This window comes from Ictalurus furcatus, chromosome 20, assembly GCF_023375685.1.
Source record: "Ictalurus furcatus strain D&B chromosome 20, Billie_1.0, whole genome shotgun sequence".
NCBI lineage: Eukaryota > Metazoa > Chordata > Actinopteri > Siluriformes > Ictaluridae > Ictalurus > Ictalurus furcatus.
This window is the reverse complement of record NC_071274.1, coordinates 2,341,861-2,357,384: the sequence shown is the minus strand read 5'-3', so window position 1 is coordinate 2,357,384 and position 15,524 is coordinate 2,341,861. Positions and strand designations below refer to the sequence as shown.

The window sequence follows — 15,524 nt, the reverse complement described above, 5'->3', positions numbered from 1 at the left end:
ATTAACGCGAGCAGCCGCCCAGCTCGAAGACTTTCGCATGAGAAGCACTGAAGGTATTTTAATCAAAGCAAGATGCGCTTCTGGAAGCCACACTGGGCAAAACAGTGCAGGACTAGCGTGTTTGTCAGCCCCAAGCAGGTCTGTCAACAGCTCCATATGCAAAACTTTCACCTCAGAGTCCATCGTTTTTGTGTCAGCTTTACTTTTTCACGCACGGTAGCGTTTGGTTCCTACTGAATTCCTCGACTGCCCTGCGACAGGACATTGGATTTGAGTTCATCAGAATGCAGAGGTCTTGTGCTTTGGCCCCTCGCAGTGAAATGTGACAAGTTCTTCAGGTCTCAGAGGGAGATCGGGTTTCTGTCTACCGCCAGAGGTCACAGCCGGGGTCAGAACGGGAGAGTGTCTTCATGACACGCATCCTGCTTATTTAAGTTGAAAAAAAAAAAAGGATGATGAATATCAGAGCGTTTCGTCTTTCCTGATTTTAACGAGTGACAGACATCTTTAAAATCGACCAGGATGGCGCATAAAATAATTCTGATCCATTGATAATGACAAAATTAATCATGTAACATCATTATTAGTGTTTTTACATTTAAAAAAAAAAAAAAAAAAAGGGCTAATGATGGGATTAATTTACTGTTTAGCCAACTTACTAGCAGCTACTTGGCTACTAATTAGACTTACACAGTAGAATATAATGTTTGCTAACATGTTAGCAAACTTAGCTACTGGTTTAGATTACGCATTATAATAGGTCATGTTAGCTAGTTTGCTAGCAAATGTCGCTACAAATTGGATTACACAAGTTAATACATAATGCTAGCTAACTTGCAAACGTGGGTACTAGTATAGGTTACACAATATAATGTATAATTTTAGTTAGCTTGCTAGCAAACTTGGCTACTGGTGTTAAACACTCAATAGAATGATTCAGGTAACATTACACATCTTGCTAGCAAACTTGGTACTAATTTAGACTACATATTATAATAGATAATGATAGCTATTGTTAGCTTGCTAGCAAACGTAGGTACTGGTGTTAATCACATAATAATACAGTTCAGTTAACTTTATCCAGCTTGCTAATAACGTTCTCTACAAGTTCTAAGTACACAGTAAATAGTTTACCCATGTTTAGCTAGCTTGGAAGCAGATAATGTTGTAGGAGTTAAGTTAAAGAAGTTGCTAACGATGATAAACTATTATATTATGTGGTTAAAACCAGTGTTTTATGCTAGGCGGTACATTAAGATGACAAAGTACAAATAAAGAACAGCTAGTGGGGACATCATCAAGTTTGCAGTTCGATATAGTGTTGGCTAGCTTGCTATCAAATGTAGGTACTGGTGTTAAAATTATCTAGCTTGTTAGTGATTTTGGTTACTGTTTTAATTACACAAAGAGTTTAGCAAAGTTTAGCTAGCTTGCTTGATTTAAGTTTAGTTTACAGCTACTGCTTGAGAAGTTTTAACCAAAATTTAGTTATAATTGCTAAGCTAATTGCTACGACCTGTATTTCACATGCATTCAGTGGTCGGCTAAAACGTGGAGACTTACTCTGGGCTCTACACATCTCACTTGCGTCCTTCAAAAGAGAGATTTTCTGCTTAGATTGCCTTCAAGAGTCCAAGTTAAAGATAAGCACCGACGTGCGTATTTCAGAGCAATTATCCCAGAAACTCTCCAGAGATGAAACTACTTAAAATGTGCTGTGCATTTTCCTGTATTTCTGTAGTAAAGATGATGAATCTGCATTACATCAATTTCGTTAGCAGGAGGTGGTTTGGTAATTGCAGGCTTTGTCTGCATAGCTGCTGGAGGAGCACTGGATGAAACAGGCTAAATGGCTAAATGGCATTCCACGCATTCCCTCCTGCCATGTGAAGGAGTCATCAGTACGACCTCGGTTTCATCACTTATCTTAATGACAAAGGAGCTGGAATGGCTCACTCTAATTTTCATCAATTCATGCTAGGCCTGTACTGAATATCAGCTAGACCATATATAGCGATATAAAGGCTGAGTATATACTACGAGATATATTTGAACTGTATTTCAAGACAACCTTAAATCAAAACGGACTTTTATGAACATTGTAAGCTCGTTGCCTTGATTAGATCGCGCATGATTCATCTAATCACAGACGAGACAAATTTCAGTAAACTGTGAACGTAGTCTTCCACTAAGGTGCTGTAATCTTCCACTAAATGGCCTAGAGTTTAAAAAGATATAAATATTTATAATCATAATCATATCGTTGAACAGAAAATGCTGAGTCAGGTTATGCTCCAGCTGCAGCGATGTCAGTTAGCAAGCAGCAACACTAGCAGGATTGCTGCCGCCTCAACCATCTCAAATGGAAGGTGCTGAAGATGTTGGAAGAGGCGAGCAGTTTTCCTCAACTGACTCTAAAGGGTCTAAAGTCCATGTTTTGTAGTGACAACTCAAAACATAGACGTAGGAGAAACATGGATACAAATGCACAAAGGCTTTAAAAACTGGAGAGAACCATAAGAAGGTGACCAGGAAGGTGAGAAACAAGAAACAAGGACACGCAATGAATAATAGCATGCAATGACCGAGAACATGCAATGACCAAGAACATGCGATGAACAATGGCATGCGATGACCAAGAACATGCGATGACCAAGAACATGCGATGACCAAGGACATGCAATGAACAAGAACATGCGAATGAACAATAGCATGCAATGACCAAGAACACACAATGATCAAGAACACGCGATGACCAAGAACACACAATGACCAGGAACACGCAATGACCAAGAACAAGCAATGACCAAGAACACACAATGACCAAGAACATGTGATGACCAAGAACACGCGATGACCAAGAACACGCGATGACCAAGAACACGCGATGACCAAGAGCATGCGATGACCAAGAACACGCGATGACCAAAAACATGCGATGACCAAGAACATGCGATGACCAAGAACACGCGATGACCAAGAACACGCGATGACCAAGAACATGCAATGACCAAGGACACGCAATGACCAAGGGCACACGATGACCAAGAACACGCAATGGCCAAGAACACGCGATGACCAAGAACACACAATGACCAGGAACACGCAATGACCAAGAACACGCAATGACCAAGAACACGCAATGACCAAGAACACACAATGACCAAGAACACACAATGACCAGGAACACGCAATGACCAAGAACACGCAATGACCAAGAACACGCGATGACCAAGAACATGCAATGACCAAGGACACACAATGACCAAGGGCACACAATGACCAAGAACACACAATGATCATGAACATGCGATGACCAAGAACACACAATGACCAGGAACACGCAATGACCAAGAACACGCAATGACCAAGAACACACAATGACCAAGAACACGCAATAACCAAGAACACGCAATGACCAAGAACATGCGATGACCAAGAACATGCGATGACCAAGGACACACAGTGACCAAGGGCACACAATGACCAAGAACACACAATGAACAATAGCATGCAATGACCAAGGACACGCAATGACCAAGAACACACAATGAAGCCTGAAGTTTCTCGTTTCATAAATACTGAACGTTTACGCTATTTTATGGTAAATTCTTATTTAGTTGAGTTAAACGAAGTCAAGAATCACTAAAATCATTAGTACTACTAATCATAGCAGTAAATACACACTAATAGGCAAAGCTAAAAGATATACAGTAGAACTAGTTCATACTCAGGAAATTGAACTCAGTGATTTTTTTTTTCTAGATCTGGATTGTTTTAATCCCAAAGAATGTATGGGAGAGTGTATTAAATAGGATAACAATCTTCTGTGTGGTAAATCCTATAACACCTCAAAATCCTTCTTTCTTATATGAGATGGGAAATCCCCGACATAGAGGCTTAACTGTCTTTACTGATTTTATGAAGCTGAACCGTGAGCTCGTGATGGACGCCTGATGGACGCCTTGTATTATTTCAAATCTACAATTATGGACTGTTAATGTTTATACCACAGCGCTGCTGAATTCTCAAATCTGATTGGACAGAAGGTGTGACAGTTTATAGCTGCTAGAACATAAGTTTAAAAGGATGTTGCACATCATTAAATGTAAATAGAAATGGACAAAATGTACGGCATCATTCTTAAATTAAAATAAATAAATAAATAAATTGTAATTGTAGGCAAATTGCTGTGGGATAAAAAGAAATAAAGGAAATACTGCCGGTTTAACGATTTTATACACGGTCCACGTTATGAACACTGTGTGCGTTGAATTTCATGATCTATATTGTACAACCAACGATTGGCAAATGCCTGGTGCAGTCCATTTTAAAATTGCAGGATACATGAAGCAGTTTGATTCATTAATGGATGTTTGCATGAGGTGGTAGCACGAGATGGAGAAGGAAAAAATAGCATGACATCTATAAGAACACCTTGTAATGATAGTTTTGGGAGAATGTAGTAATAAATAATACCGAGGCAGTAGGGATAACTCAGCTTTATTTTCCCCCGCTGTGCTGCTATTCTGTTGAAAGCCAGACAGCGAAGAGGTCGCTCCAGTGAGCCGAGCCAAAATGACATCACACAGGATTTCGCCCAAGCTATGTAGAGCTAGGAATGTGAAACTTCATTTGTGCACGACGGATTAAGTGTGCCGCTACAGCTTATCGTAAGTTTACGCCTCGAAAAGGATCGGGTGATGAGAAGTTTTTAACAAAAATGTTTCCTTTCTCCACCCTGCACTCGGATGGAGACCGCATGGAAGGGTTAACGCTCGGGCCGAGTGGGATCCAAAGACGGGTGGCGAGTCTGATTTCTTCATCATACCTGTCTGGAATACTAATTCACAACCCATAATGCAACTGCAGACAGACTCAGACGAGGACCAGAAGCTTAATGAGAAGTCTTTAGACTGGACTGCTCTTATTCTTTCTTTCTTTCTTTCTTTCTTTCTTTCTTTCCTGTTTAAGATCACAAGTGTTTGTTAGACGTATAGTTTAGTTTTGAAAAAAAGTTCAGGTTGTTCTTGTAGGAATCCAGTTGTGACCTCAAAAGTTAGCTGAGCTAGTAGTTATTTTAAGGCTGCTTTCTGAGACCAGAGTCAGACTCTAGCAGAGTGATGAAGTGATTTGACTCTGAATCGACTCAACTACGAGAAATGAATCAAACATTTGTATTCTAGATTGTAGCATTTTTTTTTTTTTTTTTTGTAGAGGCGAGCTGATAAATGGGACCAAAGGACAGCGGCGTAGAACTGTACATGTTTATATGTACATGTTTAAACATGTTTGAACACGCAAAATGTTTTAAACTAGCTATTTATGGAATTATCTAGTCATTTATTGAGCACCGACTCCGTGTTCTCTGGGCTCAGGTCATTTTTGTGATTTCTACAAGAACCTTGTAAAGGTCTGCTAATCTTTTTCCGCTACTGTATTTTTTTTTTCACGAGGTTTACGAGGACGTTTTCAGCCCTACACGCCAACATTGCTCGCTCTTTTATTCGTTTAATCGTGAGACAAACGATGCGAAAGCACCTTTAATCATCTCAGGTACCGGCGTTGTTCATTAAAGTCATTAAACCTTGATCATTCTCATAGACCAGACATTCCCGATTGTTTTTTTTATTATAATTATTATTATTTGTCAGTTGAATCCCTTCAGACTACAAACCTGCTACAATGGCACCATGAACCCCCGATTGGGAATCCCTCCTTTAGACAACATTAGAAAAACACCCCCCCGCCTCCCAAATAAATAAATAAATAAATAAATCCAGATTCTACTGCATATGCAAATTATAAATTAGCCACACCACCAACCATACACACTGGTGTTGCGTAACCTGCATTTGAGACATATGGAACGCGGTAGGCTTTATGATGCAGTAACACTTGCCTGTTACATATTCAACGCAAACTCACATTTTCCACCATGTCGTTCAGCTTCTCCTGATAAAAAAAAAAACCCCACAAGTTTAAGATGACTTCAAGTGCTATCCAGATGCTCAAATGAGACATGCTGGTCATTTCCTGTAAATCGAAGCTCTCGGTAGGAAACTTGTGTTAACAGGTCAGAACTCTCCGTGTATTGAAGTTCATTAGGGGCCCAACAGTAGTCTTGAGGATGTTTGGGCTACTGAAAAGGGGATTAGTAGAATCTTAATTAACAGTCCTTCTTTATTCTTCTCAGCATTTATTCAACGAGGTCGTCCTTTAGTGAGTACCCCCAACACGGTGCTTTTTTTGCCCTAAGAGGGGTTCCAGGCAACAATTTTACAATGTCTTCCCGACTATATATTCCCTATAATGTTACGCTTTGATTCTCCAGCCTTGTTTTGTTTTGAACTTGTTATTGTTTCCAAGATGCCAGGGTGGACTAGCATGCTGAAAATAAAGGCGACTGCACGCTCCCTTGGGGTCAAAAAACCTCCCAGTAATTGCATTTCAGGAGTTCCTTTAGAAGCTGCGGCCTGGTCATGCTTACAGAAAGAGTGGTACCGTGTAGCGTGTGAGGCTGAAGCGACGGCCACCACATCCACTCTCCTCCAGCATCAGCAGTGGTGGCATCGAAAGCGTGACCGGGTTACGCTTCATCTGCCAGCCGCAGTCAGTATTCACAGCATGTCGTCCCACACACTGACTACAATATACACCTTGTAGAATTACAGCGCCGTGCTGCCGTACACTCAAAACTACTGGATATGTTATATGGGTTCATTCCTTTTTTTTTTTGACGACCACTAAGGCTTTATGCGTGTATATCTGTCTTTAACATTTCTTGTCGTGTTCTGGCTTTTACATTTAGACTTGAGGGTCTTGTTTCTTATCTCTGGGCCTGTTTAAAATGCATTAAACAGTCTACCAGAGTGGGCTTGCCTAGCATGACTGCTGTTTTTATGGCGATGTGGTTTCCATATGGGGACGCTCGGTGGCACTGAACTGGAAACCCAGCCACCAACATGCCAGCGTGCCACATGATGGGAAACACTGCATGTTGGGACAAAACAAGCTTCCTCTCTAAATCCGAATGCTTTCCGCTTTTATTATTATAACTGTTGGGGACAAAAAAAAAAACCCAAACAAACAAAAAAAAACATCTGCCGCAGAGAACAATATTGTGGCTGTGTGCATGGAAAGATCCAGCTACAAGTAAAGTATCAGGGAAAAGTCCGAGTCCGCTACCGAGAACTGTTTTTAATTCATTAGTCATCAACTATTCAAGACTACATTCTGTAGAACTGGGATTTTTTTTTAAATTCTACACGCACACCACTTGCTTAATTTATTAAGCAATAAATAAGCAAGAGAGAGAGAAAATAGGACTAACTGCATGCTGTTCTAGGAAAATAATCAACAACGAGCTGGTTTAAACCACAACAAAGTGGATTGTTTTCCTCAAACAGCACGTTTTACTCCTCTTATTCCACAGCAATTTGCCAACCATTGCATTTTTTACAAATTTATTTGATTAAAGAAGGACAATTTATCTGTTTATATTTCAGCACAATCCGTAAAACTAAAAAAAGTTAGGTCCTGTGATCACTTATGAGTCCCTCCAAGATTACGCAATTTTTTTTTTCCATTAAATCTTACTGGCACTGGAGACTCCTTCCATAAATGTTAGATAAATGTGTCCTTACAGAAAGCTTCATCATGTCGACATATCATATCGTTTTCCTTTGGTAAATAACAAGTGTGTCTATTGTTAGTCTCAGATTACGTGCAGATTTAAGAAAAATAGTCCTTGGTCCTTCCCTTTTTGACTTGAGATGGCATGTATGACAGAGCTTAAGTATCGAAAGTTTTCATTCCCGCCATACATTGGAAAGTAGTGTGTACTGTGGGAGTTTAAAAAAAAAAAAAAAGAAGAAGAAGAAAAAAAAAAGCAGGTAAAGCCAGGGTCAGTGTGTCCAACTTGGGAGACTTGAATGGAGTGGACATGCCAGGCAGGCTCAGGAAATGTAGCGCCTGTCTTTGGAGATTAATGTTGGTGTGTATGGCTTCCGTAAAAGCCCACAGTGAACTGCCGGCATTTCCTGAAGTCTAAGCCATTAGTACACGACAAAGACCAGCAAGTAGGTGGCGAAGACAGCTAATAGATTTACTGAGGAAATGACTCAAGAAGACAAGAGCCAACATTGGCTTGAATTATTTCAACAACTTGTCTCTTGTACATAATGAATTTCAGAGGGTTGGAACTCATGACCCTACTCTTTTACTCCATCACGATGGTATTTAAGCCTTGTGTTTTGGGGAGTAACTGGGTGTTGAGGAGTCTGACAGCCTGAAGGAAGAAGATGTTACACAAATGCACCAGATGCTCCAGGACCTTCTGCCAGATGGCAGAAGAGTACAATTTCTGTCAGAGGTGTGGAAAAGGTCGTCCTCAATGCTGTTTGCTGTCCTACAAACACCCCCTTACGGTTGCAGTGTCTGTGCTGAATGTCATCGATGAAGTGGAAAGAGGCCAGGATGATGTTCTCAGCCGTTGTCATTACCCATGTCACGATTTTGCGGTCTGACCTGTTCTTTAAAGTAAAGTAAATGTAGAAACAACAGTCAACAGAAGGTCCGAACAACCAGTAAGGAACCTTTTGTAGATGTAAGGGAAACATGTTTTAGTAAATGGCCAGTCATGCCGGCTAATTTTCTCCCTAAATTCCCACCCATCTGTCCCCTATGACATGACAGCTACCAATCAGGAAGGGCGAAGGCTATCACGTGCTTCCTGTGAAGCCAGACGACTGGGGGGCATCGATGACATTCGGGGGCAGCATAACACACTCACAGGAAAGCGCTATCAACCCGCTACCCGCATGCATGATCTCACAGACGCCCATGATTGGCTAGCGTTGCTGTGATCGATGGGGGGCGAGAGTGTGCCCTCCCCGAGAGCACAGGCAATTTTGCTTTCTTGGGTTCCCGACCATGGATGGCTGTGGCATCATCGTGATTCAAACTAGCGATCTCCGGATGAGAGGATGAATACTTTTCTTTTGTGCCACAGATTATATTTGATTGGGACCATATTAGGTCCAGATAGTATTTGATTCTGGCCAAATTTGGGGCAGGTGGCTTTTTTTGAGAACTGTTATGTGGTGGCTTGGCGGTTAAGACTCTGGGTTACAGATCAGAAGGTCAGGGGTTCAAACCCCAGCACTTCCAGGCTCTGGGTTACTGATCAGAAGGTCAGGGGTTCAAACCCCAGCACTTCCAGGCTCTGGGTTACTGATCAGAAGGTCAGGGGTTCAAACCCCAGCACTTCCAGGCTCTGGGTTACTGATCAGAAGGTCAGGGGTTCAAACCCCAGCACTTCCAGGCTCTGGGTTACTGATCAGAAGGTCAGGGGTTCAGGCCCCAGCACTGCCAATCTGCCACTGTTGGGCCCTTGAGCAAGGGTTAAGACCCTCTCTGCTCCAGGGGTGCTTGCATCATGTGCTCTGACCCCAACTTCCTGACATGCTGGGATATGTGAACAAAAGAATTTCACTGTGTGTATATGTGTATGTATATGTGATCAATAAAGACTCATTATCATTACCTTTGCAAGAAATCTAGAGTTATTTTAATGTCTGCCATGAAGTACTATTGGAAATTGGAAATAGGGGAAGGGGGTCTTCCTTCCAGGCTTCTTGTTCTGTGCTTTGAAACCCAATGTAGAAGTCATTCATCAAAGAGCATCAAAAGCATTACTGTCACAGTCACATGTTGTATTGTAGTCAGTGATGGCCTGATACCCTGCCATCTATGGTATTTATCTTTAGAATCTGAAGTGATCAGGTTGCTTTGCCTTTCTGAGTACTTGAGGTGCATTGGTTCTTGATGTCCTTAAGGTTACCTTTTCACCCATAGTGTTTTGAGCGGTGCATGCACCTTGGTGCATCCAAGTCTGGCAAGCAAGTAGCTGTCTCCATGATCATAATAGACTGTATCTGTCTTACTCCCTATTAACCTCTTCCCCTTCCTTTATCTCTCTCCTCAGACTCGGACGTGAGCATGCGCACTCTGAGTACACCCAGTCCTGCTCTCATCCTTCCTCGCTCTTCACCTGCCCTCTTCAATGGCTCCTCGTTGTCCTTCGCTCCTGAGACTGTTGGTCTCACTTACCCTCAGCGTGGAATGTGCCAGTCCAAAGAGCAACATCAGGGGGCACCCATCGACATGCTGCCTGACCACGCCTTTCTGCAGATCTTCGCCCATCTGCCCACCAACCAGCTGTGTCGTTGCGCCCGGGTATGCCGCCGATGGTATAACCTGGCATGGGACCCACGGCTCTGGAGGACAGTGCGTCTGACGGGTGATGTGGCACATGTGGACCGGGCGTTGCGGGTGCTTACGCGCCGTCTATGTCAGGATACGCCCAACGTATGTTTAACCGTGGAGATGGTGGTGTTGAATGGCTGTCGCAGACTTACCGACCGCGGCCTTTACACGGTGGCGCAGTGCTGTCCCGAGCTGCGGCGCCTCGATCTGGCTGGCTGCTACAACGTGTCCAATGAGGCTGTGTTCGAGGTCGTCTCACGATGCCCTAACCTGGAGCACCTGGATGTCTCAGGTAAATACGATATAAGGTTTGTCGTCTTGATTTTTTGTGTCTTAGTGTCATATACAATATTTAATTGTTTTGTTGTCCTTTTATTACTTTTGAAATAAGCTTCCTTGGTCCTTGAAATGAAAATATACTGCTAGGTTCTTAGTCTTCGCTAATGTTAACCACTGTGTCTGCATTTGTAGGAGTGACTGTATCCATCAAACACACATCACACACGCTCATGGGACTCATTTAATGTGTCTATAGTTCTTGATGTCTTTCTGTGGCAAGAAATTACATGTTCTAAGAGTTCGGGGATTTACAGATGTCTTTGAGTGAAAACTTAAAGGAAAGTTACTTACACAAGGAAAAAGCAGGGTATGTGGATAATCAGCTTCCCACAGAGACAGAACAAAACAACCAAAACATGTCTGCTGTAGCTGCCTGAAATGATAGAAGGCTATGTTTATAAGTTTAATCCTCACATGAATTCATGTAATTAAAGAGAATAACATTTATTAACCAGGTTTTTTTTCTCCAAGTTCCTTGAAGCTGAAAAGCCTGGAATGCAAAATCTGTAATATTTTAGAAACTTGCTGACCTGCACAACCCTGTGTATGTACTTACTGGAATGTCTGTGTGAGTCAGAGGCACATAATACTTCAACAGAAAGCATAACTCGGCCCAAATACAGAGGCCCAAACGCAGTCGGGCCTAAACACTGACTGAATAATGGTAATAATAACATTCTCACTCAAATGCAGTTTCACCACAAGATACTTCAAACAGGGTTGTCTTTTGACGAAAAATTCCCTCAAAATTTAGTCAAATTTGAACTGAATCAAATACTCCCTGCCCCAAATATGGCTCGAATCAAATACTACCTGGTCCAAATATGGCTCGAATCAAATACTGCCTGGCCCAAATATGGCTCGAATCAAATACTGCCTGGCCCAAATATGGCTAGAATCAAATACTGCCTGGCCCAAATATGGCTAGAGTCAAATACTGCCTGGCCCAAATACGGCTAGAGTCAGATACTACCTGGCCCAAATACGGCTCGAATCAAATACTGCCTGGCCCAAATATGGCTCGAATCAAATACTACCTGGACCTAATATAGCTCGAATCAAATACTACCTGGCCCAAATATGGCTAGAGTCAAATACTACCTGGCCCAAATATGGCTCGAATCAAATACTACCTGGACCTAATATAGCTCGAATCAAATACTACCTGGCCCAAATATGGCTCGAATCAAATACTACCTGGCCCAAATACGGCTCGAATCAAATACTACCTGGTCCACATATGGCTCGAATCAAATACTACCTGGCCCAAATATGGCTCGAATCAAATACTACCTGGCCCAAATATGGCTCGAATCAAATACTACCTGGCCCAGATATGGCTCGAATCAAATACTACCTGGCCCAAATATGGCTCGAATCAAATACTACCTGGCCCAAATATGGCTCGAATCAAATACTACCTGGCCCAGATATGGCTAGAATCAAATACTACCTGGCCCAAATATGGCTCGAATCAAATACTACCTGGCCCAAATATGGCTCGAATCAAATACTACCTGGCCCAAATATGGCTCGAATCAAATACTACCTGGCCCAGATATGGCTAGAATCAAATACTACCTGGCCCAAATATGGCTCGAATCAAATACTATCTGTCCCAAATTTGGCCTGAACCAAATAGTACTTGGCCAAATATTCACCAAATCAGATACTACCTGGCCCAAATATGGTCTGACTGAAATACTATCTTACCCAAATATGACCTGAAGCAAATACTACCTGGCCAAATATGGGTTGAATTAAACATCACCTGGCCCGAATATGGTCGGAATAATATATAATCTGATCCAAATTTGGACTGAACCAAATATTGTCAGGTCCAAATCAAATACTACTTGTCCCAAATATAACCAGATTAAAATATAATCTGGCTCATACACAGCACAGATCAAAAGCTATCTGGCTCAAATATGGCCCAAATCAAATACTATCCGGTCGAAAAAAAAACTGTTCGACTGTCTATCAGATTCCGAACTAAACACTTCACGAAATTCATCTTGACCCAAACACATCCTGAGCCAAGCACTCAGAACCCAAACAGAATCTGACTCGAGTTTAAAACGGATCACTGTTCCTGCTCCATTTACTCCTCATCATGTACGATGGTTGCAGCGGCCTTCCTCACTGATAGATTATTCTGAAATATCCGTGACTTCCTCTTGGACCTGGGAAATATATTAATAGCTCTTTCTGTCCAGCATGCTGTATTCTCCGAGAGGAAAATAAACCTCTGACCTCGAGGTGCTTTGGGATCGTCTGCTCTGCTCATTAAGTGAAATAACGTTTCTCACATGAATGATTTAATGATGAGGAGAAATGAAATCTAGACTGAGTTGCTTCCGCTTTTTTTCTCCTGCAGTATGCAGCAGAACAACTGTCATCTTTATCTCTTCTTATTTATTATGTTTTGTTACCGCCACAGTTCAGATAAATCCTTTCATTTGCAGATCTTGAAACAATATCTGATGACTCGAAAGATGGAATTTTATAATCCCTGTCGAGTCAGAAATTCAGAAAATCTTCCTCCACGGTCAAACCCTTTCCTGGTATTTGTTTTATTTCAGACTTCCTGCACTTCCTGTCTGAGTGTGAGGAACAAGTGGCGTCATTTCCACAATTTAACGCTCTCTCAGAGAATTAATAGAGCATGGCGCCCCCTGTTGAATAATACCTGCATAATGCATTCTGAGAGCCGCGCCCCCCCTCACCCTGCTCCATCCTAACCTACAAAAAAAAAATCAAATAAATAACTCCTTTCAGATGTTTCTCTTCTTCAACGTTTAAGGCAAATTTTTTAACACTAAGTTAACCCTTTGGTGGACTCCGTATAATCGATTCCTGACTGAACCTGTCTCTGCAGACAGATTTCTTATGGTGTTTTCAACTGAAACCATGCAGAGGTGGCTGCAGTCTCCGAACGCCCGTATTACATTGTGGCTTTCCAACAATAGCCTGCAGTGATTTGTGTAAGGAGCGATTCAAACAGAAACATCTGGAATATTCTGACCTGATCGTGAAAGCTAATTCAACCCTGAACGAACCCAGATTGCAAAAGAGGTGGGATCTATCGTCGTGTCCTTCCTAACAAACCTCGTCTGACACAGGACGTCTGTAAGCAGGGTGAAGTATTGCTTTCAGCTGCTCCGATAAACCGTTACGACGACTATCGACGAATCATAATGAGATAGCACTAGCAGCATGCTCTCGATCTATAATGGTTATTTGCGTCATTAGAATGTTTTCGCCGAAGTGCTCCTTGTAGATTTGCTAAATTTGGTACCTTTTACAATTTAGGAACGTGCGTGTTATTAGAGCGAAGATGATAACAATAGTTGTAGTACTTACGTAACACATACGTAGACAAAAATAAACTGGAATTCGTAAACCAAGTCGAAAAGCAAAAAAAAAAAAACCCAGACGAAAACAAGGCTTGGAACGTAAAAATATAAAAATGCAGGATGTGACTTTGCAAGGAAACAGAAACAGCAGGGTATGCGTGGACAAACTAATTGAGGGCTAAACACAGAACAGGTGAACACAGTTGGGTAACAAACAGGTGACAAGAAAGAGGTAGAGAAAGCTGCAAAACATAAACAAAAGGCACGTATGGATAAAACAGAGACCACGGACAAGCCAGACTTGGAACCACGGCATCCAGGGACAACTTTTCCCCCTGTACCTGTCTAATACGCTGCTTTGTTTCAATTCGGTCCGTGTTAAAGCAGCAATTACCAACATGAGGCCAATTAAATCTCTCATGAGCTAACGATTCGTTCGTTTTTCTGTCTCGTTATTCATGTGCAGGATGCTCGAAGGTGACGTGCATCAGTCTGACGCGGGAAGCATCCATCAAACTCTCTCCTCTGCACGGCCAGCAGATCTCCATCCGCTACCTGGACATGAGCGATTGCTTTGCGCTGGAGGACGAGGGTCTGCACATCATCGCGGCTCACTGCACGCAGCTCACGCACCTGTACCTTCGCCGCTGCGTACGCCTGACCGACGAGGGTCTGCGCTTCCTCGTCATCTACTGCCCGGTGGTGCGTGAGCTCAGCGTTAGTGACTGCCGCTTCATCAGCGACTTCGGGCTGCGCGAGATCGCCAAGCTGGACGTTCACCTGCGCTACCTGAGCATAGCGCACTGCGGCCGCATCACCGACGTAGGAGTGCGCTACATCGCTAAGTACTGCTCCAGGCTACGTTATCTGAATGCCCGAGGCTGCGAAGGCCTTACGGACCACGGCATCGAGCACCTGGCTAAGAGCTGTCCCAAGCTCAAGAGCCTGGACATCGGCAAGTGCCCGCTGGTGTCGGACGCCGGGCTGGAGGTACTCGCGCTCAACTGCTTCAATCTGAAGCGCCTGAGCCTGAAGGCGTGCGAGAGCATCACAGGCCGTGGACTGCAGGTAGTGGCGGCCAACTGTTTCGACCTGCAGCTGCTTAACGTGCAGGACTGCGACGTGTCACTCGACGCGCTGCGCTTCGTCAAGCGCCACTGCAAGCGCTGCGTCATCGAACACACCAACCCCGCCTTCTTCTGAAAGCTACGACGAACTAGACAGTCTGATACACAAGAACATGTGCTTGTGTTGTTGTTTTGTTTGTTTGTTCTTTTGTTTTTGAAGTGTCCGTTCGGCTGCAGCTACGACGACAATCTCATACGCATCATGCTAACAAGCTCTGTTTCTATTCGTTGTTAGCAATCCTAGCACTTTTGGGTTGTGAGTAAGGTCTGCATACACTAAGACATCACGACAATCCAAACAAAAATATCTTCACAACTGAGTGCCAAAGACCAATTACGATCATCTTACAGATTACTATTACTACAGATCTCCGAGTTCTCTGGATTAAATATGAATTTGTGTCATTGTTGCTACGAAAAAAATTTGCTT

At 42.7% G+C, this 15,524-nt stretch overlaps 1 protein-coding gene across 1 annotated transcript in view; it reads left to right on the top strand.

Moving 5' to 3' along the window:
- fbxl7 (F-box and leucine-rich repeat protein 7) overlaps nt 1–15,422 on the top strand; it is a 39,087-nt gene extending 23,665 nt beyond the window's left edge. The window contains exons 3-4 of the mRNA XM_053651120.1: nt 9,989–10,561; nt 14,434–15,422. Of these exons, the coding sequence (XP_053507095.1) occupies nt 9,989–10,561; nt 14,434–15,170 (1,310 nt within the window). The 3' untranslated portion in view covers nt 15,171–15,422. The remainder of the gene's footprint in view (nt 1–9,988; nt 10,562–14,433) is intronic.
- The last annotated feature ends 102 nt before the right edge of the window (nt 15,423–15,524 follow it).